The 25,880-nt window shown below is 38.6% G+C and overlaps 1 protein-coding gene across 1 annotated transcript; it reads right to left on the reverse strand.

Annotated features, from left to right (window-relative positions):
* Positions 1-9,433: 9,433 nt before the first annotated feature.
* On the reverse strand, positions 9,434-25,304 carry LOC306853159 (cystine/glutamate transporter-like). Its single transcript, XM_079390362.1, has 12 exons — positions 24,748-25,304; positions 15,920-16,046; positions 15,270-15,385; positions 15,022-15,147; positions 14,016-14,115; positions 13,894-13,938; positions 13,648-13,771; positions 12,987-13,090; positions 12,035-12,131; positions 11,555-11,704; positions 10,904-11,081; positions 9,434-10,668 (listed from the first exon to the last, which is right to left on the reverse strand). The coding sequence occupies exons 1-12, from the start codon at positions 25,028-25,030 to the stop codon at positions 10,613-10,615; spliced, it is 1,506 nt and encodes a 501-aa protein (XP_079246488.1). The 5' UTR covers positions 25,031-25,304; the 3' UTR covers positions 9,434-10,612.
* Between the last annotated feature and the right edge of the window lie 576 nt (positions 25,305-25,880).

Here is a 25,880-nt window from a genome sequence, read left to right on the forward strand (position 1 = left end):
AAGCGGAGGCGAGGAATTTCACAAACTTCCGAACTTTATTGATAACACTGGGATCACAGGAGACATTGAGATGACGAGTCGAGATGACGATAATACTGGACACAGGGGCAGGGAAACACAGGGCTTAAGAACACAAGGAAATCACAGAGGAAGAACAGAAACAGGTGCGGAGAAATTAAACAGGGCTAGGGACTAATTAACTACAGATGACAGGGAACGAGGACAGGAACAGGAAGGCCAAATATAGACACGAGAGAAGGGGGAAACAAGACACAGGACTGACACAATAAATATACAAATTACACATACTATGTAAACAAAAACACTTTTATTTTGGATGTGATTAATCGCAATTAATCCTTTGACAACACTACTATTTATACAAAAAATATGAAGCAACACAACTCAGTTCATCATGAAATCAGTTCATCACAACAGTCAACAGTTATTGTAATGAATATTCACAATATTACTGTTTTTCTTTTATTTTAATCAAATAATTGCAGACTTGGTGAGCATACGAGGCTTCATTCGAAACCATAAAAAAAACATACCCAAGCTTTTGAAAGTTAGAGTAACTGTAGTGACGGTGCTGTACTTCTCTAACAAGTAGTTGTGTTTCCATTTTATTTTGTCTGCAGTTTAAACCCTGTTTTTTGTTTTATTTTTTTTTTGTTTTTTTTTTTGAAGCAGTATATCTTATAAAATGGCTCAGTATAGATTTCTCATTTTATTAGTTGAATTTATTGCTACATATTAATTTTGTTTTTGTGCCTATTAAGTGCTCTAAATGGAGAATTAAATAATGTCATAGTTATTCATGTAGTCAACTAGTCTTCACAGCCCTTGTTTAAGGGCTCATTGTGTACCACAGCAATAGAGCTGCTTTCCAGTCCACCCGAAAGGATCATCCGCATGCTGCTCCTCTGAGTCCCATGATCATCATGGATGTGGCCAAAATGAACCTTCGACTTCTGTAGACGCACATCAGAATAGACAGTGTGTAATGGCATTTAAGCAGTCACTCTCTCACTAGACGATGCATTTTTGATGATATTTTTGTGTCATTAGAATCGAGGTTTGTTTTTAAAGTGCCATTTGAGTGGCATTCATCCAGCTACAGATGTAAAGCAGCGGTGTGTGTGTTTGTTTTTGCGGTCTAGCGTAGGTGGGCTGATCATTTGGAAACAGGTAACTAAAGCAGACATGGGGCAGTTGGGGGGCAGTAGAGCTGCACTAATACTTTCGGACAGCCGGGTGAGGGCCAGCCAACCAGACTGCATCCCCAGGGTTGGCTAGAACAGAGAAAAGTGCAGGACAGGGACCGATAGAAGTACATAACATTAAAAGTCAGCCAGATAGCATATTAATATTATTTTTTAATGATATTTTCATAAGCCTGGCTATGTGGTACTTCCCTAGTGACAGAGAAGCACAGCAGTGGTGTGAATGAGCTCCATGACAATAAGAATCTCTGCACTGATACCTTTTCTCATTCTCCAGAGGTCATCCACATAGTAATATAATTTCTGCATCTGACAGTTAATCCATTCAAACAAATAACCTGAGTGGGCAAATCTATTCCTACACATCTTCATCTATATGTAGCAGTAAAACAAGAAAAAAACACACAGAGAGACACATTACAGATCACACACATCTAAAATGAGGCCTGGGGGACTTTAATGACCCCCCGATAAACATAAACCTTGTTTATCATCTTCATCACATTCTGTTTGTGGAGAGAATGTATCTGTAAGCACACAGACATTCACAGTTTCACAAAGAATCTTCAAGTATTCCAGGGATCTCATTAGAATGTGTGTCTGTGCAGTATTTTATTACTCGCTAAGAGGAGTAGATACCTGTGGTGCGTCATGTATGGAGTATTCAATTCATTACCTCTGTAATGAATATAAATCTGTGTGTATTTGCATAGGAGTCGTAGATGTCTGTGACTGTCAGTTGATTCAAAATTTTAGTTTCAATTTTAGTCATTTTAATTCATTATGAAGATTATTTACAGAAATTTTAGTTTATACAGCTTAATGTTAAAATATTGTAGTACATGCAGAAATCAGAAGGTTAGTTCACCTAAAAATGAAAATTTTGTCATTAATTGCTCACCCTCATGTCGTTCCAAACCTGTAAGACCTTCGTTCATCTTTGGAACACAAATTAAGATGTTTTTGATAAAATCCGAGAGTTTTCTGACCCTGCAGAGACAGCAACGCAACTGACAAGTTCAAGGCCCAGAAAGGTAGTAAGGACATTGTAATAGTCCATGTGACATAAGTTGTTCAACTGCAATTTTATGAAGCTACGAGAATACTTTTTGTGCACAATGAAAACAGAAATAACAACTTTATTCAACAATTTCTTCTCTTCCTTGTCAGTCTTAGATATGCGTTTAGCAGAATATCACAATGCACAGGGGCCGGTTATTTTAATGATGTCCTTACAACCTTTCTAGGCCTTGAACGTTGTAGTTGAGTTGCTGTCTATGCAGGGTCAGAAAGCTCTTGGATTTCAACAAAAATATCTTATTTTCTGTTCCGAGCGAAGGTCTTACAGGTTTGGAGCGACATGAGGGTGAGTAATTAATGACAGAAATTTCATTTTTTGGTTAACTATGCCTTTAACAGTATAAATAAATGCAAGTTTTGGTTATTGTATTGTTAGTTCATGATAATGCATTGGCTAGTGTAAAAGAAATAAACCTTATTGTGAAGATGTAATTGAAATGATTACATGATCAGACAATTATTTAATCAAATTAATCACATTTATTTTCAAATATTAATAATGACAGGATAGCTCCCAAATTAACATAATTCTGAGACACTGCATTATTGTGCAGACAAATTGCATATACTTGGCTTTAAAATTGCTTTAGAAGTTGATATATTGTACACATGCAGATGGACATCTTTGACCTTGTTTTTTTCATAATAAGCTCTACTTGTTTGAGACATTGTGTCATGTTAAATTGGTTAAACTCTGAACAATTTTTGAGACCTCTACATTCTGTTGCGTCCTGTTGCTCTCTGTCCATCTGTTGTTGTTGTTGTTTTTTTAACAAAATTAACACATTGTTGCAGATACGTAATGGCAGGACGCCACATATTCCTAAAGCCTGCAAGATTCCCATTGTAGTTATGAAGATGCAAAACCTGCATAGGCTGTCAAAACAAGAGACAGGTTTTAATGAAGATTTATAGTGCTATCCTCATCACTCGGTGAAGACAGTAGACGATGCACTTCATCATTTTAAGAAACCGATCTCAGGGGGCCCATGTCCTGTCTGAAATGGTTGCAAAGAACTTCACCTTTAATGTATCACTAAGGTCCATTACAGTTTGTGATGTACACCAGGAATAAACACAGGTTTTTGCTGATCTATCCTTGGCAACAGCCTTTGGAAACACATTGTCCTAGATACTAAAAATGGAAGATAATGAGTTTGTTGCTCACCTCTTAGGACATCATATCTAAGAACGCTGACTTTTAAGACCTTTTATTGGCTACCTAATGCACCCAATCAGGTCCTAGAGGATGTCCATCCCTGTTCTTAATTATACTGATTCTCTGCAGTCATACAGCAATGCCAAGAAGAAAATAACAGTCATTTCAGGTATAACTACCTTTTCCAAACCAAATTACTAAGACAGAAAACGAGATTGTTTGGAGATAGATATAATTTTGGTCCCTCCACGTGGCTTCCTATATCCATTGCATTGTCCTTGTTAGTTCACTTAGGTCATGGTTGCTGTATTATGTAATTTGGAACTTGTAAATTAGTGTCTTTTTACTTAAATTTTGTAATAAATAGGCATATAAATAGGTGTATTTGTGTGTTTTTAAGGAGAACATTAGAAAATGAGGTCATGTCTTTAGGTGCTTCAGATTTATTAACTTGCAAAGATAATTACATTGGGATATTGGTAGGATTTCTTTTTCTTTTTTCCCTTCAGTACTGAAAATGCATAGATACAAAAATGATGGTTGGTTCATGATTCATTATTTTTTATAATATACCCAGTTTATACTATTAATACTAATTTGTCTAAATTTATTTTGTAAAAATAAAATTAAAACCAATTGACATCACATTATAATGTACACTATGAAAAATGGATATTTAATTTGAGAATTGCTAAAGATGATTGCAAAATTCTGAATATTTATATCAAAATAATTGGCCATATTATTCAATATACATTTAAAAATATGGTACAGATATTGTCCATCCCTACTCGACAGATTACACACTGAAGTAATGAAAAAAATAAAAATAATAATAATAATAAAATTAAAAAGTAATTTTTGATATCTTTGAGAGCAGTGTGACTGCAGGTTAACAGTTGTCCCAACTCAACATCTGGGGCCACCAGTGGAGAAGTGTGTGAATAGAGACATGTTGATTGGAGCTGTTTTAATATTCATGCACACATTTTGAGTTAGTCATCCATGAGAGATGGAAAGAGAAAAAATAGTGACACATGCACAAACAGACCATAATATTTAAAGGTCTGTAGACATGTTGAGGTTGAGTCTAAATGAAGGTGACAGGTTAAGACTTTGTGGTCCACCCTGTAGACAACTGCCTAAGGGTGAGGGTATAGAGTTTAAAATAAAGAGTATATAGAGTTTAAAATAAATGAACTTTGCATGCACAAACAAAAAGTATGTGAATTTCTCCGAAGATAGTAAAAACAATGGGAGCATTTGTCTGAGGGTACTTGGAGGTTACCAGCCGTAGCGTCACTCTGATAGATGACACTTGCAGATATAGTTTTCACATGGCTTTCACATGATGCCTCTTTTGTCTACACTCACACAAATGTGTCTCATACTTCTAGCATTTTTTTTCAAAGGCTGGTTATGATTCTGATTGTATTCTTTAAACAAGATTTTCAATAAAGTTTGTGTGTGCATGTGTGCATGCAAGCATGTGTGTGGATGTCTCTGATAATAGAGGAACTTTCTGTGTCCTTTTCATGACAAATGAGTACTGCTGTGCACAAGCAACAGGGATAAATAATAATGCAATATAAATAATGCACAAGCTGCAGTATTCAATGTTACATTGGACACATGAGCCTACAAACACACAAATAAATCCGTTTCTTTATAAGGAAGAACATAAACATGATAAATAATTTAATATATAACAAAGACGGAAGGTTTGAAGGATAGGTATAGCACATGTATAGCTTGGACATTCAACGTCACTTTTGATTGGATGTTAATATGTCGTGAAGAATGGGTCTTTTTTTTTTTTTTTTTTCTGTGTTTTAAGAAAGACTGTACATTTTAAAATGTGCATTTCTGCATAATTCAACTTTTAGGATTAGAGTGAAGATGACCTTAAAACTAACAGATATGGACTAAAACATGGGTTTTTTCACCATTGTAATACCCTTTTTGCAGTTTATTGAGTTTATTAAGCTTTAGAAATTGGCATGAATCTTAAAATTTCAATCTTCTGTGTTTTTATTAATAAGAATTTATGCCAATTGCATGCATAATAATTTTGTAATTATTTAACAGAATTTAGCATGTCACACTACAGGACAGTGCTGTCATTAGTATGTCATATATCCTTATGGAGCTATATGTAGTATATACTGTATATTTAATGCACACACAAAACAAAACAGCAGTTATTCTGCAGGTGCTCTGTGAGTGTACAAGTTTTTCTAAATAGGTTTAAGGTCTTGGATACAATCAGAATGTTTAGTGTCAAACCCTATTGCTGTGTATGTAAACTACTATATATGAACTCCCATAAATACAAGCATGACATAAACATGTTCATCCTTTATGCCATTAAGATCGGGTAAGTGGCATGCATATATCTGCACCATCACAAACAACGCACATGCATACACACAGACACCCCAAGGCTGATGAAATGTCAGGGAGGCGTGAATCACTCTGTAAGAGATGGAGAGTAAGTAATTTCGGTGACTTTGTCTGCCAGTCACTGCATAAAAACGTACACAGATGCACAGATTTATGCAACGGACAAATGGCCATTCACAGTACAAATGTGCAAGTCATCCACCGAGACAGAAAGTCACAAGCTCTGTTACACAGACAATATGGAAACAGACCACGATGGAGCATGTGATCATTGGTTAGTCACCCTGCGTCTCTTTTCATATTGTCACCACACACTCATAATACCTTAATATTCTTATTTGAGATGGCATATATCTTAATGTAGTATCAAATAGTCATGCATGGTGCTCACAACACCGAGATCATGGAGAATGCCAAATGCATAAATGTAAACAGTTTAGATCTAGCATTTCACAACTGACTGGGAATTATGACAACCTTAAAAAGACCAGATTTTTAAGGATGGTTGAGACTGGATCTGTTATAGTCACAAATGTGCATGCTAATGAATGCATTTACTTAAGCTAGTTGCACATGCGAAGTGTGCACATATTTGCCGAGCTGCAATAACGTGGGCCTCACGATCTCATTTCATGTCCCATTTCTCCAGCTGATGTAATTGAGATTCCAGTCTTCCCAAAAGAAAACCACTATAGAGGTTGCTTGTTGCAAATAACAGGCTTCTGCATTTGTTGCGATTTTTTAATTTTTTAACTGCGCTGTTGGATGCATGGAAGAAGCCCAAAAATCAAGATTTGTAAACTTTGGTTTACAAAAACCCACTTTGATTGACCACTAATCTAAATACTGAAAGCAACACATCCCTCTTCACGCCTGTGATGGTTATGGCCCTGGATGGATGGATGGTTTATTAGCTGTAAAAGTGTCTGAAATGTGAAGCCAACCAGAGGTTTTAAAAGAGAGTGTAGGAACGTGTAAATCAGTCCCACTGTCTTATTGTCAGGCAGAATCATGACCCTGTCTGCAAGGACCGAAGGAGCCGTTGATCTTCAACGTGAAGCCGATCACGGAGATGAATGAGTGTGCAGATGCGCGGATTAGAAAATGCATTATAGATCACAAAGTTATTTGTTGTTGTGAGCAGCAGCTGCTGTGTCTAACTGATCGATGGAGATCTCACAGTACACAACCTCTTCTTAGCTCTTTCATGTCTGGAGGCCTGATTGTTGAGCTTTACTAGATCGCCCCCATGTGACAGCAGCTGGAACTGCAGAAGTAACCTATGGAAGAAAGACGACAGGAAAATGGTTGAAAAGCCAGCCTGTCGTCATGATAATAATATTTATTTATTCAGTCAGTTGCCAGAAAAATGGCTGGTGAAGGAAAACATTTTGTTTCCACATTCCATCATTTTTCCCATTCTGTCCCTTTTAGTGATTTCTAGTTTAGCATGGAGCACTATGTTCCCCATGTTGCAGTGAAGATTGTAGGGTTCCCAGCATAACTCTACTAACCAAGCTGTGCATCTCCATCTTCAGACTGTGTGAATGAACTGGCCTATGTGCAAACATGCTCATTCTTGTTGTAATGGCATTATGCCCATCTCTGAAGCTGGCCTCCTCTTGTTGTTGTTGTTGCGGGCAGTTGTCCAACAATGGCAGGGATGTATGTTCACTCAAGTGTGTTTGCGTGTGTGTGTTAGTCTGTTGGGCCAGTGCCATGATCTTGGCACTCAATACCGGTTCACCAGCTTCAACTTATTCACGAAGTCATTTGAGCTGTGTTGCCTGCGATATGGGACCCCTGGTGGTGCCAACACACACATATACTGGTGCTGAGTTTAATACACAAGCATAACTCACATTAATGTTGTTGTGTGGGTGAAGTAAGGTTTTCTTCCTCAGCCGTCTCTGTTTTCTTTCTTACTGTATTCTCATCTTCTCGGGGAGGCTCAGTAAGCGGTTGAGGTATTAGAGGAGTAATGCAATCATCCTAGTGGAATGGATCAATCATTCAGCTCCCAGATCCCTTCAAATGCCAACAACTTATACGCACACACAAATACTGCGAGTTGGGTTTTGCATGCTACTGTTATTTCATTGACTGGTCTCTTTCAACAACTGCAGACACTATGAAGTGAGACCTGTTCATTGATCAAAATCTTCACAGTGTGACACAAGAACGCATTTTGTGCTTTCAACATTATATTTCCTGTCATGTACAATCAACGACCCCACTATACACTAAGACATTCTAACCACTTTTAGGTCATGTTAGGACATCACATGGTCCAGATTACCACTCTGAATGTGATTAGACTGTAATTCTCAAAGAGAAAACAGTATGTGCTAAATTTTGACTTTTATAGGCTTAGTGAAGAGTAATCTATAATTAATCTATAATTGCACTGGTTTTTATAATTGGATTGAGTTTTTTGTATTGAGTGTGTCGACATCCAGATCAGCTAATGTAGGACTCCAAAGTGTGACTAAAATGGGCACAAACTCCAAAAAAGCAAACAAAAAAAACACTCACATTTGTGAAAATAAAATCTACTCTTGAATCTTTGAATCTAACATGTTGACAGTTGTGAAAACTTAAGTGATTTCATCAAGTTATCATCATTGTTCCTTGTTTCCATTGTTTTTGTCTGATTTGCAACCAATTGACTTTTATGAGAAGGTTCTTTGTATGAGTTAGACAAAATTACTCAAAATGATTGTTTCAACCGCACTTGTGAGTTAGCAGCTTGAATTAGACTCAATTAATTAATTAATTATGATATATATATATATATATATATACACATACACAAGTGCGGTTGAAACAATCATTTTGAGTAATTTTGTCTAACTCATACAAAGAACCTTCTCATAAAAGTCAATTGGTTGCAAATCAGACAAAAACAATGGAAACAAGGAACAATGATGATAACTTGATGAAATCACTTAAGTTTTCACAACTGTCAACATGTTAGATTCAAAGATTCAAGAGTAGATTTTATTTTCACAAATGTGAGTGTTTTTTGTTTGTTTGTTTTTGTAGAGTTTGTGCCCATTTTAGTCACACTTTGGAGTCCTACATTAGCTCTGGGGGAAGTTGTGGCCTAATGGTTAGAGAGTCGGACTCGTAATGCAAAGGTTGTGGGTTCGAGTCTCGGGCCGGCAGGGATTGTAGGTGGGGGGAGTGAATGTCCAGCGCTCTCTCCACCCTCAATACCACGACTGAGGTGCCCTTGAGCAAGGCACCGAACCCCCAACTGCTCCCCGGGCACCGCAGCATAAATGGCTGCCCACTGCTCCGGGTGTGTGTTCACGGTGTGTGTGTGTTCACTGCTGTGTGTGTGCACGTTGGATGGGTTAAATGCAGAGCACGAATTCCGAGTATGGGTCACCATACTTGGCAGTATGTCACTTCACTTTCACTTTCACTTTCACTCACTATATATATATATATATATATATATACTGAAATAAAGTGCCTCTGAACAATCATGTACAATTCTCTAATTTGTCAACTTTAGTTTTTTTCCTATAATCAAACAACATCACAGAAACATTTTCTTCAGCAAGAGCAAAGACAAAGGCAAATATTTTTATTTAATTTGGTAGTATTGGTCATACAAAGTTTGCTCGTAGCTTTACAAAACTTGTTTCTACTGTATTAGTCAATATAGTTGTATAAAATATGCTGTACAAAAATGTACCAGTGACTGTAAAAGTGTCTCAAACACTTTTTTCTAAAACAGTATAATAATATAACATAATACTGATGACCCAGTAATACTTAAACTCAGACATTATCAAGTAGGCTTCTGTCCTATCGGGATATACAGTATGTGGGTGATTTAGTATTTAAACACACACAGTGTTAATGTGCAAAATCATTACTGGCAATTCACTTGGGAGTAAACTGATCATAAATAAGATTAATTTTCAAGTTGAATGGGAGACTAAGTTGTTAATAGGTTTAAAAGCAATTCTGGACCGATAATCAACATAAATTAGTGCTCTGTGGAGTTCTCCTGCATGGTACAATAAAACAGCATTACAGGCAATAAAAATATCCAGGTGATTGTCCAGTGTATCGTATACAGAAATTTCACTGTAGTGTATATGATATGCTATTGGTCAGACAAGACCCTACAGAATAGCTATTCTCTTGTAGCCATTATTAATTTTTTACATGTACAGTCATGTCTGTACAACAGAATTTCATCCATTGAGGAGAGTGAAACAGATAATGTCCAAATCCCTGGCTGATCCCATTCTTGAGTTACACCTCAGTGGAATCACTTGTTATGACGTCTGTGACATTGACGTGTATAAAGATATAGCAGTGCAAATTGACTAAGCGGAAGAGGAAAGTTGGCCAAGGTTCTAAATCACCAGTAAAATGCATGGACTTTATGTCAGTCACGTTAGGTGATTCACAGCATTGGAAAATGAATAATGTGTTGAAATGACAGTGTTACAAATCTCTCTCTCAGGTGGACTGAGGCAGGGACATCCGATTTCATTTTGGATATACGACAGCAGAAGGTCTCAACTGGTTTTGTGTCAGTTGCATTTTACTATTTGCATTTAGGATTGTTCTCTCTCTCTGCTGTCACTCAGAACACAGTTGCAACCCCTTTTGTTGGCAGTGACCCACCAGTTGAGAACTACTTTACTAGATACTACATGAATTAACAGATACTGTATAGCCTACACACACATACACGTGCAAAGAAAAAGATTAAGGGTCAGTGTTCAGCAGGAACCACTTCTAGGATGATCTGTAGTGATCTGTTCACAGAGTCTGAGAAACACAAGGGAAACAAACATTAATAACCAACCTCACTAATTAGCAAATGCATATGATATCGTATGGAATATATTTCCACATATTTCATAATTTGCGCACAATGAGTATTGTTTTTATTCATTTCATTTCCTGTCGGCCATCATTATAAGAATCATTAATTTGTAACTAGATAAAAATTAATATTCAGAAGTTTTATGCTGTTGCCATTTACATTTATGTAACCTCTGACCTGACAATTTCTGGAACCATTTGGGTTTTCTTTCGAAGTGGATGAATATGTAGTACGCAGGGATGCCTGTGAGAGAGATGGCGAAGCCAATCCCTGTATTAATTGGATCCGAATATAGAGAAAGGAAGACCATGAAGAAACAGGTGAAGGAGAACACAGCAGGGATGAAAATAGGGACCTGAGAAAGCAAAAAACACAAAGATAAAGAAGGAAATTTTCTTTGCACTTTGGAAAGTGCAATAAATCGCATGTGTTTTCCATTTTAGACTGTATTTAGGTCTGTTCCTCATAAATCATATGACTCCAAAAGACTTATGGAATGTAGTGAGCAGATCATTTTCATGATCCTTTATTGTGCATGTGTGCCCTTTTATCGTGACCTGTAAAGTTAGTGTTTTGCAGAAGAAGAGTTGGAATTTCATAAGTGTGAATTTTCATTTCCTTCAAACAACATGTTTGTTTGCACTCATGGATATCTGTAAAATCTTCAGTTTCATATCTAAAGGGGATCCACAGCCGTATCATAAATTCATTTACATGTTTACACCCAGCCTCTTCTAATTTAATCAGCTAAAGTATTTAACTGTTATATTACATTAGAGATGTATGAGATATGAGATAATAGGCTGCCAGCACAGAAAAGTGGGTCACCTTAAATGGTCGTGGCATATCAGGGCGTGTGTAGCGTAGGTATATGAGGCCGACCACAGCCACCCCGATGAACAACCAGCGCAGGAAGCTCATGAAGTTCAGCAAGCTGTAGATGTCCCCTAAGAAGAGGATCAGTAGTGTGATCGGATACTGAAAGAAAGATAAAGTAGGCATGTAGACATGAAAAATACATGCTGACAAAAAGTGGTCCTGTAAAGTGAAAGTTTTTCTGTTCCTTTTTGAAGATCTTCTGAGGCTTTTGACAGTGGGAACATATTTATTTTGAAGCTTTCAAATGTGTATAGGCCTGGAATGCCATTATGAGTAATTTCTTATGGGTTTTTTTATCATCACTGAACATTGATACTTGAAATGCTCAATATGTGGAAAGAAAGGATGCAGCAAACGGTTTTGTTCAGATGTACAGGAGTATCAGTTCAGGTGACTATTGAGTGGGACATGTTTGCATCTATGACTCACCAGGACAATCACAGCAGGTAATGGCGTGTGTCGGCGTATGTGAATCATCGAGAGAACTTCAGGAAGCTGACCTTCTCGAGAGGCCACGAAGAACATTCTGTGGAAGAGAGACACAATGTTAAAACATCCACTGTAAATACGAACCAAGATCTACAAAAAGTCAATACTCTGAAACGCCTAGTGAAAAATAAATATGCTAAAATGTATTTGAAATACATTTATTTAATGCTAAATATACTACAAATACATTTACATATTTATGTACTTAATAAACAATACCATGCAGTTGTACTTTTGGTAAACTAAACTGGTATACTTAAAGTCTGCTAAATTAAAGTACAACTAATTTTGTACTTTAGTTGTTTGGAGGTAGTGCTGAAGTCTAACTAAAGATATACTGAAGTATGAAAGTATATTTAGTTGTGCTAAAGCGAAGCTATTGCAAGTATACTTTAGGTAGATTTCAGATATCTTGCATTTAAAGACCTATATTATTTAAAGATCATACAATCATCATCAATAGTGACATTAAAACACATTTAGGCTTAATATTAAGAAATGTGCATTGTGCACAAGTAGTCCTACCAATAAAGTTTAATTATATTATATCATTAAGTCTCGACCGATATGTCAGTAAATATGTTATTAGATTTGAACTATACTTATTATGAAATAAATATATCTTAAATATATTACTTACTACTAGGGACTAAAGATTTAAATTTGCTGAAAAAACTCAATTTAATTAGTGATTTTTCATATGCTAAGGGTAATTGTCAACACACTCTTGAAGCAATTTGCAGGTTTTCTCCTGAGATGGAATTTGTACTTTTATACTAAGATACGCTCAAAAAATCATTAAAATTTTCCTGATTTCCCTAAAACTCTCATCACTCTATTTTAAAATAAAAATCAGGTAATGCAATCTGAGACTCAAAACTGGGACACACACCTTGAGATAGCAAACAGGCTTCCATTCATGGACCCAAAACAAGACAGAGCCACAAAAACCGGAACTGCATATGAGAAGTTTCCCATCAACTTCTCTGCAAATGTCTGTTGGGAAAGATGAATGGAAAGCGAGCGACGAGATGAAAAGAGAGTGAGAAAGAGGAGCTCATTTTGTGAAGCAAAATAGAAAAACAACATTGATCTTCAATTTTTTGACTTGTTGGTGTTTATGAATAATCAGTGCAGTAAAAAGGCTTTATATTTTCCATAAACAGTGAGCTTGTATAGAGACACGAAGGCTATAAATGAATGCATTACAGATGTCTAACGAGATGAGAAAGCTTTTAGAGCATTTCAGAGCCTAGCAGGAGATCTCTGTGCATGGATTCTGGTGCTGTCAATTATTTGTAAGAGATATATGATGAAACAGACAGGCATTTAGAGCCACTGGCTTTATGTAATCACATTTACTTTGCTGAGGCGGAAGGTGTTGACTGTTACAGTCACTACTGCAAATTGCTTGAACTCATTTATAAAGCTAGTATCTCTTTCTTAAAAGAACCAGTTACTGCTGCTACATGAAAAATGTTCGAATCTTGGGTTTGCCACTGCTGTTGTTAATGAATAAGATGTGTGATAGAAGCAGACAGGGAGTGACCCACCACAGCTACGGCATTGGAGGCTAACAGCTCTTCTGCTGACATCACAGTGTAATATGCCACGTTTGTCATTGTGTAACAGATCATTACTATCACCATGGAGATGCAGATGGCAAGAGGCACCGTCCTGGGGAATGGAAATTAACACCTAAGTCAGCACTGTGGTTTGGTTTTCCATGCTAGAAACAGCTGAATTAAACCATCAAACCTCTCCTTCAAAAATCTAATTTTTTCTATCCAATCACTAACCTCTCAGGATTCTCCACCTCCTCAGTCACGAAATTCAAGTAAAACCTGTACGAGACCAAAAGATGTATTCAAAGACTTTATAGGCATTATGGGATTTGTGTGGAATTAGAAGGTGGGCTCACCAGCCAGCATAGGCGTACATCCCTGAGTAGAAGGCGAGAGGAAGTCCTGTCAAATCTACGGAGTTGACTTCAAATGCATTTTCAAAGTTTTTGGTCTCCCCTGCAGAAGAAATCAGTGACAAATGATTAGCATTTTGGTAAGCTAACACAGCCTGATATTATCTCTAATTTTTATTTTTCCTAATGCTGAGTTCACACTGCACGATTTTCAAAGTCTCATTGGCTATAGGTCATCGCCAATGTATTTTTCAGTCAGAACTCATTTCACACAGCATATTATTATTATTAAATAAATAATTGATATTGATTAAAAAAAATAACAACCTTGTACACTACTGTTGAGGTTGGTAGGATTTATTTCAGGATTCTTTCATTAATAAAGTTCAAAAGAACAGTGTTTATTTGAAGAACAACTTTTGTAAAATTATGTCTTTAAAAAATAATAAAAATTGTAAAATTATAAATAAATTATACATTTTAATTTTAAAAAATCTTACAGACCTCAAACTTTTAAACGCTGGTGTGTATAATTTTTAATGCTGTAAAATAATTAATAATCGCATCCAAAATAAAACATTTTGTTTACATAATATATGTGTGTGTACTGTGTATATTTTATTGTGTATATGTAAATACATACACATACATGTATATATTTAAGAAAAATAAAAATGTTTATATATTAAATCTATTTATATATAATAAATTATATAAATATATACATGTAAATATTTTCAAAATATATACTGGATGTGTGCATATTTATATATGCATGTTAAATATACAGTACACACACATATATTATGTAAACAAAAACATTTATTTTGGATGCGATTAATCGCAATTAATCATTTGACAGCACTAATAATTTTAAATATAATAATTTTATTCATTTTTAGATGTATACATTTTTATTTTACTACAGCATTTAGCTCTTAATCAAGAAACCACAGCTTTTTTAGCATTATATAAGCATAATTAAAAAAAAAAAAAAAACACCAAATACCTTTGAAAAGTTGGTATAATCCTGGAACGATGATAATGGCAATAGCGAGCAGCTTGCTAAATGTGAGGAAGATTTGGATTCTGGCAGTCCAGCTTACACTCATGCTGTTTAGATACATTACCATAGCTGCAGTGAAGAGGAAAACACAGTAATTCATAGTTAATATTGCACACATTAACCCGTACACACACACTGTCATCAAGCAGCACTATATTTATATACGAATATATAAATGATATAAAGCTTACTGATTCCAATTGTTGTGGCCACTTTAATGGCAATTTCAGGAACTCCACATGGCATGAAGATGGGCTCTAAAATATAGCGGCCAAATGCCAGAGCGATTACAGCCAAACCTGCAGGTCTTCAAGATGAGAAAATAAATGCTGAGCACTGTGTCCTGCACTGAATATCTTGTAAATCACTCAAAAACATGATGTTCTGATTATGTTTTTGATTAATCATGATTGCAATAGAACATTTTATCTTGCGTTTTTCTGTTAAACTTACTGAACGAGTCCCACATATACCCTACAAAAGTCTGAGGTGAAACTTTGCCATGTGCTGTACTCTCTTTCATGTAACGGTGGTTTGCTTTCAAACTACAGCTGCAGATGTTAATCTTGATGGTGTTGTGACTAAATATGAACCTGCTGCATGCAGCCCTTAAGCCTTTGCGTGAGAGCCTCCATGATGGCTTGTTCATTGTCATAAGACACTTCATCTCTGGTTTTTATTCTATGACTACCGGAGCCCAGCAGTAATATTGAGAGATAACCTTCATCTGGAAGACTTTGCTTGTGTTTATTCTGGGCGTTGAAGGGATTGCGTTTGTTTATTCTGGCAGTTCTCCAGAGACCTGACAATGAAGACAGAGGATGAATGAGGATTTACTGACCTTATGGCAATCATGTCGACCCACAATCCCACAAAAGCCACTCGCGGACCAAATGCCTCCAGAATGTATGTGTAATGGCCACCAGACTTTTTAATACAGGTACCCAGCTCAGCGTATGATAGAGCACCTGAAAGGGACAAAAGGAAAAAATAGCTGGGAAAACTGAAGGCAAAACTTTTATACTTTGGCAAAATGAGGTGACAGTGCCTGGACAAAGGCCAGTCGTGGCGAGTGAGTGCCATAACTTTTCAGGAAGGTGGCAAGATGTATGCAACACCTGCAAAGCAACCCTAAAGGCATATGGTTAAGTCGGTTCATTAGGACCATCTGTTCGTTCTTTGAGAGGGCAGTTACGCAAGCTCTTTTTAGTTCTGTGCATTTTAACGTTTTAATGAATACTCTGTTCGAATCAAAGCCTGCTTCACTCGCAGCCCTTGACTTGTGAGCTTCAAAAGCTAAATGTAAAGAGAGCTCTAAAATACAAGGCACAACAGGAGAGTTCAGAATGCAGATTTGAGGAATTCTGTCTCTGAGAGAAACTGTGGATGAATGGGCAGTTTTTTTAAATGGCGGCTCAGCTTTTCCTAGCCTGCTGGCTGCTGCACACAAAAGAAAGCTGACAAGTGTGAAATGACTCCTGACATACACATGAATAAACACACTGTCAAACAACGCTCTTCTTATACACAAACTAATTCTTCTTCGACACACACGAAGCCATCAACCTCCATGGTGTCAGACCGTGCTCTTCTCACCATCAAAGGATGGCATAAGACAATATCGGCCTCTATCATGCATGGCCACACACATTACGCATTAGACAGGCCCTCTATTCAGATTCTTCACACGTAGCCTGAAATTCTTGCTTAGAGACGATCCAGTAAAACCTGAACTTCTTACTAATGTAATGAATTAGGGACAGATCAATAGTGTTCATAGTGGAGCTTTATTGGATACTGTATGTGTCATGCATCAATTGCCAAGTTTATGTTATCTGAAGCCATTCGGGCCATTTCCCATCAATTTCTTTATTGCAGCTGTTTGATATATTGAGCTTCCTGAACCCAGTATTTCTCACTGGCATCCATGTAACCGAAGGGTTTAGCCCCTAATGTTGACTGAAAATGATCGACAGCAAATTAAGTGTCATAATCAAGTGTAGATTTTGTCATGTCCCATTAAATATTATGGTAACATTAAAGATTATGGTAACGATTTGTAATGCCATCAATTTCTTTACATTAATTCATGGATTAGGTATCATGAGCTAACAAAAAATATTTTTGCCAAATTTATTAATCTAGGTTAATGTTAATTAATAAATGTTACTACTGTTGTTAATGTTAAATTTACAGTTTACCAATGTTTACATTTTAACTAATATGCAACTTGGAATGTTTTTTCAGGTGCATATTAGCGCAAGAGCACAATTCCAAAACAGCACCAATAGGGAGGGAAATTTCTGCTGATATTTTAATAACAATGCGCAAATTAAAGAACACAGATGCAACATCTCATTTACATAGCCTATCCACCAATGCAATATACCAAGCACAGCACAAATTAGCATAGTCGCAAATAAAGAATAAAGAAATAAAGAAGCCACAGTGTGTTGAAAAGAACCGGAGGTCAAAAAATGAAGGTTTGGTTTCAAAGTTGGTTTCAAAGTTGAGTCCCCACTATTTGTCAACACCGTCAGACATTCATTAAAATAATAAAATCAGGAAATATCAGGGGCAGCTGTCACTCTAAAGGACCCCCTTTCCACAATCCTCCTCTGCAGAGTACATCAGTGTCAGACAGACTCTGGTCAGTTTTAGAATATTTTAAATCCTAATGTTAATATTTCCTGGTCACAACCATGATATGTCAACACCATCTTCCAATTTCTGATGAAATAGTTTGAAATACTTAGATCATTTTATTCTCCTGAAGGTTCCATTAGCATCTAGCATCAACAGAAAAAAACACCAAATGGTTGCTACATAAATTCCATTTGTTTTGTGAAAGAAATGCCAAATTTGTCAACACCGTCAGATTTTGTGTTCCAATAATATATCAAAATACTTAAATGTGACTCTTGAATAAAAGCTTTATAAACAATAGAATACTCACTGTTTGTTGTGTTTGTTTTAATATAGTAATTGATTGATTCGATGTATTTGATAGTTAAAAAGACTACAAATTCAGGTTTTCATCACCACCGTCAGATGTGTCAATTTTGATAATATTTCATTATGATATTTTATATTAGTTTAGGAATTGTTGGTCACATGTGAAAGAGTAATCTGTTGCTAACATGAAAATGTGTTTTGGAATGTTAAAAACATCTTGAATGCTGTTAAAGATAAAGTTGAAATTATATTACACAATCCAAGGTAAAAGCACATTTTGTTAAAAAAAGAGAAAAGTTGGGAGGTTGTATCAAATCATAGCTCAGTAGCTTAGTACATATAAGATACAATGTAGTTTCATTTGTCTGAGTACAAGGTTTTATTTTTTCAATTTTGCACCCTATTTTCAGAATCAGAATCAGAATCAGAATCAGAATGAGCTTTATTGGCCAAGTATGTTTACACACACAAGGAATTTGTTTTAGTGACAGAAGTTCCATAGTGAAACAGAGAAACAGCAACAGGACAGGACACAGATACTAAAGAATAATACAAATATCCAAGTGTACAAAACAGCAAAAACACAATATATAATATAGATAATTATGTGTGTACAGGTCTGATATGTACAAATTTGAAATGAAAAAAAAAATAGATAAATAAAAAAGTAAGCAAGTGTGGTGAATAAATAATAGAATTGTGTGTTCCACGTTTATTGTTGAGTGTATTGTTTCTGTGTCTGGTCGTTCTGGTTCTCAGAGCTCTGTAGCGTCGACCAGACGGTAACAGTTCAAAGAGGGAGTGTGCTGGATGTGAGGGGTCCAGAGTGATTTTACCAACCCTTTTACTCACTCTGGATGAGTACAGTTCTTGGAGAGTGGGGAGGGTTGTACTAATGATTCGCTCAGCAGTCCAGACTACCCTCTGTAGTCTTCTGAGGTCAGATTTGGTAGCTGAGCTGAACCAGACAGTTATTGAAGTGCAGAGGACGGATTCAATGATTCAACTTCCTCAGCTGGCGAAGGAAGTACAACCTCTGCTGGGCCTTTTTCACAATAGAGTCAATGTGATTGTCCCACTTCAGGTCCTGAGAGATGGTGGTGCCCAGGAATCTGAATGACTCCACTGCAGTCACAGTGCTGTTCATGATGGTGAGTGGGGAGAGTGCAGGAGGGTTTCTCCTGAAGTCCACGATCATCTCCACAGTTTTGAGCGTGTTAAGCTCCAGGTTGTTAAGACTGCATCATACAGCCAGCTCCTTAACCTCCTGTCTGTAAGCAGACTCGTCACCGTCCTGGATGAGGCCAATCAGTGTGGTGTCATCTGCAAACTTCAGGAACTTGACAGAGGGGTCTTTAGATGTGCAGTCATTGGTGTAAAGGGAGAAGAGCAGTGGGGAGAGAATACAGCCCTGAGGAGCTCCAGTGCTGATGGTGCAGGTGCTGGATGTGAATTTACCAAGCTTTACTAACTGCTGCCTGGCTGTCAGGAAGCTGTTGATCCACTGACGGACAGAGGTTGGGACGGAGAGCTGAGTTAGTTTTTTCTGAAGGGTGTCTGTGATGATGGTGTTAAAAGCGGAGCTGAGGTCCACAAACAGGATCCCCACATAAGTCTCTGGTCTGTCCAGATGCTGCAGGATGAAGTGCAGTCCCATATTGACAGCATCATCCACAGACCTGTTTGCTCTGTTGGCAAACTGCAGGGGGTCCAGTAAGGGTCCAGTGATGTCCTTCAGATAAGCCAAAACCAGTCTTTCAAATGATTTCATGGCCACAGATGTTAGAGCCACAGGTCTGAAGTCATTAAGTCCAGTAATTTTGGGTTTCTTTGGGACGGGGATGATGGTGGAGCGTTTGAAGCATGAGGGGACTTCACACAGCTCCAGTGATCTGTTGAAGATCTGTGTGAAGATGGGGGCCAGCTGATCAGCACAGGTTTTTAGGCAGGCTGGTGACACATCATCTGGGCCTGGTGCTTTCCTTCTTTTGTTCTTTCTGAAGACCTGGCACACGTCATCTTCACTGATTTGAATTGTAGGTGTGGGGGAGAGGAGGGTTGCTGGAGGTGTTAATGGTTGTGTGGAGAGGTGTATAGGGCGTGTGTGGATTGTTTTTTCAAACCTACAGTAAAAGACATTCAAATTGTCTGCCAGTTGTTGATTCTCCAGAGCGCTGGGGGATGGTGACTTGTAACTGGTGATGTCTTTCATACCTTTCCACACTGAAGCAGGATCACTGGAAGAGAATTTGTTCCTTAGCTTGTCAGAATAATTCTTCTTTGCCACTCTGATCTGCTTTTCCAGTGTGTATTTGGCCTGTTTATACAAGACTTTATCCCCCTTTCTGTAAGCATCTTCTTTGGCCTGACGGAGCTGTCTGAGTTTTGCAGTGAACCATGGTTTCTTGTTGTTGTAAGTTAGATGAGTCCTGGTAGGAATGCACATATCCTCAAAGAAACTGATATATGAAGTTACAGTCTCTGTGAGCTCGTCCAGATCGGTGGTAGCAGCTTCAAAAACAGTCCAATCAGTGAGAGAGAAACAGGCTTGTAAATCCCGCTCTGTTTCATTAGTCCATCTTTTAACAGTTCTTAATACAGGTTTTTCAGATTTAAGTTTCTGCCTGTAGGACAGAATAAGATGAACCAAACAGTGATCAGAGAGTCCTAAAGCTGCTCGTGGAACCGAGTGATATGCGTCCTTTATCGTTGTGTAACAGTGATCCAGTATATTACTGTCTCTGGTGGGACATGTGATGTGCTGTCTGTATTTTGACAGTTTGCGGGAGAGATTTGCTTTATTAAAGTCCGCGAGAATGATTAAAACAGAGTCCGGGTGTTGTTGCTCACTCTCTGTGATCATATCAACGAGTTTCTGTACAGCTGTGCCCACGTGCGCTTGCGGTGGAAGGTAGACACTCACGAGAATGAATGAGCAGAACTCCTGCGGCGAATAGAATGGCTTGCACTTAATGAAGAACGTTTTTAGATCTGAACAGCACATCTTCTTTAACACCGTTACATCTGTACACCACCTCTCATTGATGTAAAAGCACGTCCCGCCGCCGTGCGATTTCCCCGTTGCTTCCGCGTCGCGATCTGCTCTGATCAGCTAGAAATTAGGCAGATGTAACGCGCTGTCTGGTATGTCGCCATTTATCCAGGTTTCCGTGAAACACAGAGCAGCAGAGTTAGAAAAATCCTTTGTTTGTCCGGGAGAGCAGAAGGAGTTTGTCTGTTTTGTTGGGTAGAGAGCGGATATTCGCCAGATGGATGCTAGGCAACAGCATTCGAAATCCACGCTGACGAAGCTTCACGAGCGCGCCGGCTCGTTTCCCCCATCTGTGCGTCCTCCTGAAGCGTTTGACCAGAGCTACGGCTCAGCCAACTACAATGTCCAGCAAAACGTCCGAATAGTCAAAATCCAGTAAAAGATTTTGTGGTGTGTTCTGCCGAATGTTCAGCAGGTCATCCCTGGTAAAACTGATCGTATTTGAGTAACAAAAAACAGGAAAAACAAACAAAAACAGTACAAACACTGAAGAGCAATGCACAATAGCTGCCATCTGCGCCGCCATCTTAGACTTTTTTTTTGTCCCACTTCTCAAGTCTGTAAGTCTGTGCTGACCAACTGGCCCCCATCTTTACACAAATCTTCAACAGATCTCTGGAGCTGTGTGAAGTTCCCCGCTGCTTCAAACGCTCCACCATCATTCCCGTCCCCAAAAAGCCCAAAATCACTGGACTTAATGACTACAGACCTGTCGCACTCACGTCTGTGGTCATGAAGTCACTTGAGAGACTGGTCCTGGCCTACCTGAAGGACATCACTAGACCCTTGCTGGATCCTCTTCAGTTTGCCTATAGAGCAAACAGGTCTGTGGATGACGCTGTCAATATGGGACTGCATTACATCCTGCAACACCTCGACAAACCTGGGAATTATGCAAGGATCTTATTTGTGGACTTCAGCTCGGCCTTCAATACCATCATACCTGACCTTCTCTCAGACAAACTGAGACAGCTCTCTGTGCCCTCCTCCATCTGTCAGTGGATCACCAGCTTCCTGACAGACAGGCAGCAGCTAGTGAGGCTGGGCAAACTCACATCCAGGACTCTCACCATCAGCACTGGCGCCCCTCAGGGTTGCGTTCTCTCCCCACTGCTCTTCTCCCTCTACACGAATGACTGCACATCAAAGGACCCCTCTGTCAAGCTCCTGAAGTTTGCGGACGACACTACAGTCATAGGCCTCATCAAGGATGGTGACGAGTCTGCTTACAGACAGGAAGTTGAGCAGCTGGCTGTCTGGTGCAGTCTTAACAACCTGGAGCTGAACACGCTCAAAACTGTGGAGATGATAGTGGACTTCAGGAGAAACCCCCCTGCTCTCCCCCCACTCACCATCATGAACAGCACTGTGACTTCAGTAGAGTCATTCAGATTCCTGGGCACCACCATCTCCCAGGACCTGAAGTGGGACAATCACATTGACTCTATTGCGAAAAAGGCCCAGCAGAGGCTGTATTTCCTCCGCCAGCTAAGGAAGTTCAACCTGCCTCAGGAGCTGCTGAAACAGTTCTACTCTGCAATCATCGAGTCTGTCCTATGTTCTTCTATAACTGTTTGGTTTGGTTCAGCTACCAAAACAGACATCAGAAGACTACAACGGACAGTTAGGACTGCTGAGAGAATTATCGGTGCCCCTCTGCCCAGCCTCCAAGAACTTTACACCTCCAGAGTGAGGAAAAGGGCTAAGAAAGTCACTCTGGACCCCTCACACCCAGCTCACTCTCTCTTTGTACTGTTGCCCTCTGGCCGGCGCTACAGATCACTGAGCACCAGAACAGCCAGACACAAGAACAGTTTTTTCCCCCAGGCCGTATCCCACCTGAACAACACATAACACACCCCGGTACTGTACATCTGTAAATAACCCATCAAACCTTCATCTGCACATAGGACACATGCACATTCACAGTTCTGTCTATGGTCATGTCTCTTTTCTGTATATTTTTATTTTTATTACTATTGTTATTCTTAATTATTGTATATTCTCTTCATTAGTGTTCTTTATCACCTTAATTATATGTTGTCTGCACTATGTTTGTACTTCTGTACTGGAAGCTTATAACACCAAGACAAATTCCTTGTGTGTGCAAACACACTTGGCAATAAAGCTCTTTCTGATTCTGATTCTGATTCTGATTCAAGAATGACTAATACATGATACTCAATGCAACTCATTGATACTCAAGGTCAAAATGGTTCAACTACAAAAAAGGTTTGGGAATCCTTGTGCTAACTAATTGAATCTTACTGTGAAATATGACCAAATATTGTGTAAACACAATTATTGTGTAATTGAGGAAACCGTTTGATGTAACAGGACCATGAGTTGGCACAATACATTTTTTAACAAGGTGTTGGTTAAATGATTGCTCTGACTAAGACTTGTATAAATACTTTTGCAGTGTACACAATGAGCAATAATGAGCAAGCACACAATGTGCAAGCACACAATGTGCAAGCAAGACTGGTCTTTCCTTCTACTTTGAACAAATGCAGCTTTATCCACTGTGCCAAATTTTCAAATAGGCCTACTCATTCTTCCAGATGTGATTAAAATCATCCAGTCCTCCTTTCTTTCTGTCTTTGTGACTTCAACTAGCAGTACTCTACTAATCAATCAGGAAAAAGGTGAGTTATGGAGAGCCAAATGAACAGATGTGCAGTAAGAAGGTATTAAGCCCGGTACACACCAAGCCGACGCCAATGAACTAGTGTTCGACGAAAGCAGACTGCGGGGTCGGCTCACGTCGGCAGCGTCTGGGTCCAAAGTTGCCCTGACACACCAAGCCGATGCTCGACACCCGTCGGTCAAGTAGCACATCCGTTCTGCACCTTTCTCACGCACTGGTTCGCCAGCTGAACAGCCAATCAGAATGATCAGATGGCCAGACGGACCGACGAGCTCTGACGCCAATTCAACATGTCGAATCGGCCGAAAAAAGGCGACGAGGACCAACTTCAGCCAACGGCGCAGAACACACTGAGAAAACTTAGTCGGCCGACAAACAAAAACTGCTTAAGTCCATACAGTGAATCTGAATGTAGATCATGAAAAACAAGTTTTTTAGGATTTTTAGTGAATAATGACTTTGTTCTTCACACAAAAGTCACTAGAAAAACCTGCCTATATGGTGCATTTTTTTTGTCCTGTTTAGACCTGTCCTGTTTTTTTTGTCCTGTTTCTCCATCTACTTTATTGTGAGGAAGAGAACAGCTGAGACCTGCTAAACTTCTCCTTTGATGTCCCTTGGAAAAAAATGTTTGGAATGTCATGAGGCTTAGTAAATGTCAATTTAAAGTTTTAGTCAAATGTCCTTTAAAGAACACATTTCTTTCAGTTGGCATAGTGGTGTGTGCTAATGAATGTCTGTGAATGACGACAGCAGAGCTGTTAGGTTAGTCACAATATAAAAACATAAAAATAAAAATGGTCTGTACAATTCCTCAAATTAAAATGCAACTGTTGATTCTATCAGGAACCAAGAATTCAGTGGGAGAGCTATTTGGGTCATTTGTTCAAACTGTATAATGTGTGTGAAAAAAAAAAAAAAGATGAATGGGAGTCTGTGTGTGAGAGCATATGCACATGTTAACACACTGATGTTTGCATATGTTAAGGTATGTGTTGTGTGGGACACTTACCGAAAAGAGAGAGAATCCCACAGGCAATCCAAACCACCAGTGACATTCCCACGCTGCCCGAGTTCTTCAGAATTCCCTTCGGAGAGATGAATATTCCCGCACCAATGATCGTCCCAATGATGATAGAGATTCCTCGGAGCAGGGTCACCTTCTTCCGCAGTTCCACCTTCTCCTCAGGGGCTACGGCGTGGGGGTCTCCATTTGAATTGAGATCTTTCTTTCCAAAATTACTTGGAGTTGGATCTCCGTTGGGATGGGGAACTGACACAGTCCTTCTGGGCATCTTGTTCGCTCACTCACAAACACACACACATTGACTCAAAGCGTAGCGTGCCTTCCTTTAGCAGTGGCACACGAGAGGCCTGAGTGGAAGGTGTTCTCACAGCAAACTTCTGATACGCTGTGACAAGTCTAAACAAATACAATGTGAAGTGGCTTCTCCCTCCTCTTTCCTCTCTCTTGCTGGCATTTTTAGTCTTTCACTCCCCTTTTCTCTCATTTACCGTTTGTCTTCCTCTTTTCATCTTGTGCTGTAATTTATAGGGCAATGTGTGAGTGAAGGAGGCGTTTCCTGTTGTGGTTACTGTGTTTAGTGGCAGCAGCATAGCCCTGAGTCATGATGCTTCAGCAATAGTATCTGATTCTCACCGTTCCTCATGTAACATGCAGATCAAACAAAGGCATCCAGCACTCACTTTAAACACTCACTGTTTTCTCTCGTTCTTTCAAAGGCCCATTTCACTGCACTTGTTATAGACGTGTTCTGATTAGCAAGTAAGCAGACCTTAGACTGATAACAAACTCCTTTTTCCAGGATTGGGAACTGACTGTTATCTTTTTTTTTTTTTTTGTACTTAATGTTGACAGATGGTTTGAAAATTAATCTAGGTCAAATGGCATTAGTTACTGGATGTGTGAGAAAGAGAGAGAGAAGGCAGGTGTTGGTGTGTGTGTGTGTGTGTGTGTGTGTGTGTGTGTGTGTGTGTGTGTGTGTGTGTGTTTTCAGACAAAGCCATTCCAGCCAAGCCTGATACAGTGTTCTGTAAATAAGAGTGAAGACAGAGGGAGGCTGATGTAACATTACATCAGATTGCCCCAGACACACAGCTGAGATAGACTCAGTGTTGTGAAAC

This window comes from Barbus barbus (genome assembly GCF_936440315.1).
Source record: "Barbus barbus genome assembly, chromosome: 33".
NCBI classification, from domain to species: Eukaryota; Metazoa; Chordata; class Actinopteri; order Cypriniformes; family Cyprinidae; genus Barbus; species Barbus barbus.

Excerpts from the sequence above, each read along its gene's own strand:
- LOC306853159 (XM_079390362.1), bottom strand. The coding sequence starts at position 25,030 with ATGCCCAGAAGGACTGTGTCAGTTCCCCATCCCAACGGAGATCCAACT. Across the intron at positions 16,047-24,747 it reads TGGGATTCTCTCTCTTTTCG|GTGCTCTATCATACGCTGAG; the intron begins GTAAGTGTCCCA and ends TGTCCCTTTCAG. Across the intron at positions 13,772-13,893 it reads GAGGTGGAGAATCCTGAGAG|GACGGTGCCTCTTGCCATCT; the intron begins GTTAGTGATTGG and ends TCCATTCCCCAG.